Source organism: Herpailurus yagouaroundi, unplaced genomic scaffold (genome assembly GCF_014898765.1).
Source record: "Herpailurus yagouaroundi ecotype Mexico unplaced genomic scaffold, PumYag 219, whole genome shotgun sequence".
Lineage (NCBI taxonomy): Eukaryota > Metazoa > Chordata > Mammalia > Carnivora > Felidae > Herpailurus > Herpailurus yagouaroundi.
In genome coordinates this window covers 1873586-1875619 of record NW_024412450.1, presented here as the reverse complement: position 1 = coordinate 1875619, position 2034 = coordinate 1873586, and the positions used below count along the sequence as shown (strand labels likewise).

Below are 2034 nucleotides of genomic sequence, written 5' to 3'. Positions count from 1 at the left end.
ACCAATCTTTTCTAAATTTAGTGTCCTAATTGATCGAATGGGGACAATGCAGCATAGCTAGAAGAGTTGTCTAAAGGAGTTAAAAGAAACCCATGTATAATGAAACCGACATTTATTAGGGACTGAAAAAATTGTAGGAAAAGCTATTGAAAAGCTTAATAGGAAGGGGAATTAATGTAGAAACTTGACAGAGGTAAGAAACTTGGAGGCACACCAGCAAGCATACATGTATACCAAGAACTATACCAGGAACATGCCCCCATAAACACAGTCAGCCTATGTGCCAGCAGTCTGGAGCCTATCTGTTAGAAATCACCTTCAGATGATGCTGGCCAGGCCCTAAACTCATTGCCCTTTCTGTTTTATTTCAGAAAAAAAATCCTAAAAGATGCCTTAAAATAACACTTGAATTGGAGGAAGGAAGGCCACTATCCTGAGAAGCATAATATCTTACTCAGATTTTGAGCAGAATATGAAGAATAGAAACATTGGAAGGGTGGAAATCAGACCTACCCTTTTACAATCTGAAACCTAATGACAATAACTTTTATTTGTATGGTTCTTTAGAATTTAAAAATGGCTTTTAAATACATCTTTCTCGGGGAAAATTCTCCTTTTGACAGCACCTTCCTCAGAGCGGCCTTCATGGCTTCATTGCGTAAACTGTAGATAACCGGATTGAGTGTGGGTGGTATCACCGTGTAGAATATGGAAAACATGAGGTCCATAGCTGATTGGGAGTCAGAAGGGGGCCGCAGAAACTCAAAACCTGCTGTGGAGAGGAAGAAGGTGACTACAAACAGGTGTGGTAGGCAGGTGGCGAAGACCTTGGTCCGGCCCTCTGCTGATGGGATCCTCAGCACGGCAGAGAAGATGTGGACATAGGAGAGCACAATGGACACCAGGCAGATGAATGCTGCTGAAGTTGTGAAGGCAGCCACTGCAATCTCATTGACGAATTCATGAGAACAAGCTAGTTTCAGCATCTGAGGAATGTCACAGAAGAACTGGTAAATGACTCTCTCCCCACAGAGAGGTATGGAGAAGTTCACAGCAGTATGCATGAGCCCAGAGAAGCCCCCAGCAAGCCACACAGCTGCCACGGCGTGCCTACAAGTGCAGGGGTCCATAATGGTCTCATACTGCAGGGGCCGACAGATGGCGACATACCGGTCATAAGACATCACAGTGAGGATGGCCACTTCTGATGAGGCCAGAGCTATGAAGAAGAAAACCTGAAGGATGCACTGACCAAGTGAAATGTAACCGCTGTTCATAAGTGAATTTGCAATGGACTGAGGCACTGTGACAGAGATGAAACAGAGGTCCAGGACAGAGAGGTGCTTCAAAAAGTAATACATGGGGGACTGAAGGCGATGGTCCAAGGTGGTCACGGTGATGATGAGGAGGTTTCCTGTCAAGGCCATCAGGTATGTCACCAAAAACAGCAATGCATATAAAATCTGAAGCTTTCGGTTTTCAGAAAACCCCATGAGGAGGAATCCACTCATGGAGGTCAAATTGGCCATGGTCACACTGAACGTAGCAAGTATGACTGTCTAGGAAGCCAAACAACAGTAGAAAGAATGTATCATATTTAGTATATCTGCATGTCAGGTTAACAGTGCACCCAACATAGACCTACCGAAATCAAGACAAACGTATCCCCGTAGTGATTAGGTAATACTTCATTTAGAAAAACCTTTACTACAGATACCATATGTTTTCACTCTTATGTGGATCCTGAGAAACTTAACAGAAACCCATGGGGGAGGGGAAGAAAAAAAAAAGAGGTTAGAGTGGGAGAGAGCCAAAGCATAAGAGACTCTTAAAAACTGAGAACAAACTGAGGGTTGATGGGGGGTGGGAGGGAGGGGAGGGTGGGTGATGGGTATTGAGGAGGGCACCTTTTGGGATGAGCACTGGGTGTTGTATGGAAACCAATTTGACAATAAGTTTCATATATTTAAAAAAAAGAAAAACCTTTACTTATTATTCAGAAACAGAAGCTCTAAGGGTGACCAATGGCATCAC

At 43.7% G+C, this 2034-nt stretch overlaps 1 protein-coding gene across 1 annotated transcript; it reads right to left on the bottom strand.

Annotated features, from left to right (window-relative positions):
* Window positions 1–462: 462 nt before the first annotated feature.
* On the bottom strand, window positions 463–1751 carry OR14J1 (olfactory receptor family 14 subfamily J member 1). The gene has a single exon (XM_040457146.1). It carries the CDS (start codon window positions 1527–1529, stop codon window positions 564–566), a length of 966 nt encoding a protein of 321 aa, XP_040313080.1. The 5' UTR covers window positions 1530–1751; the 3' UTR covers window positions 463–563.
* Between the last annotated feature and the right edge of the window lie 283 nt (window positions 1752–2034).

Bases quoted from the DNA above. Each gene is read 5' to 3' on its own strand.
- OR14J1 (XM_040457146.1), bottom strand. From the start codon at position 1,529: ATGGCCAATTTGACCTCCATGAGTGGATTCCTCCTCATGGGGTTTTCT.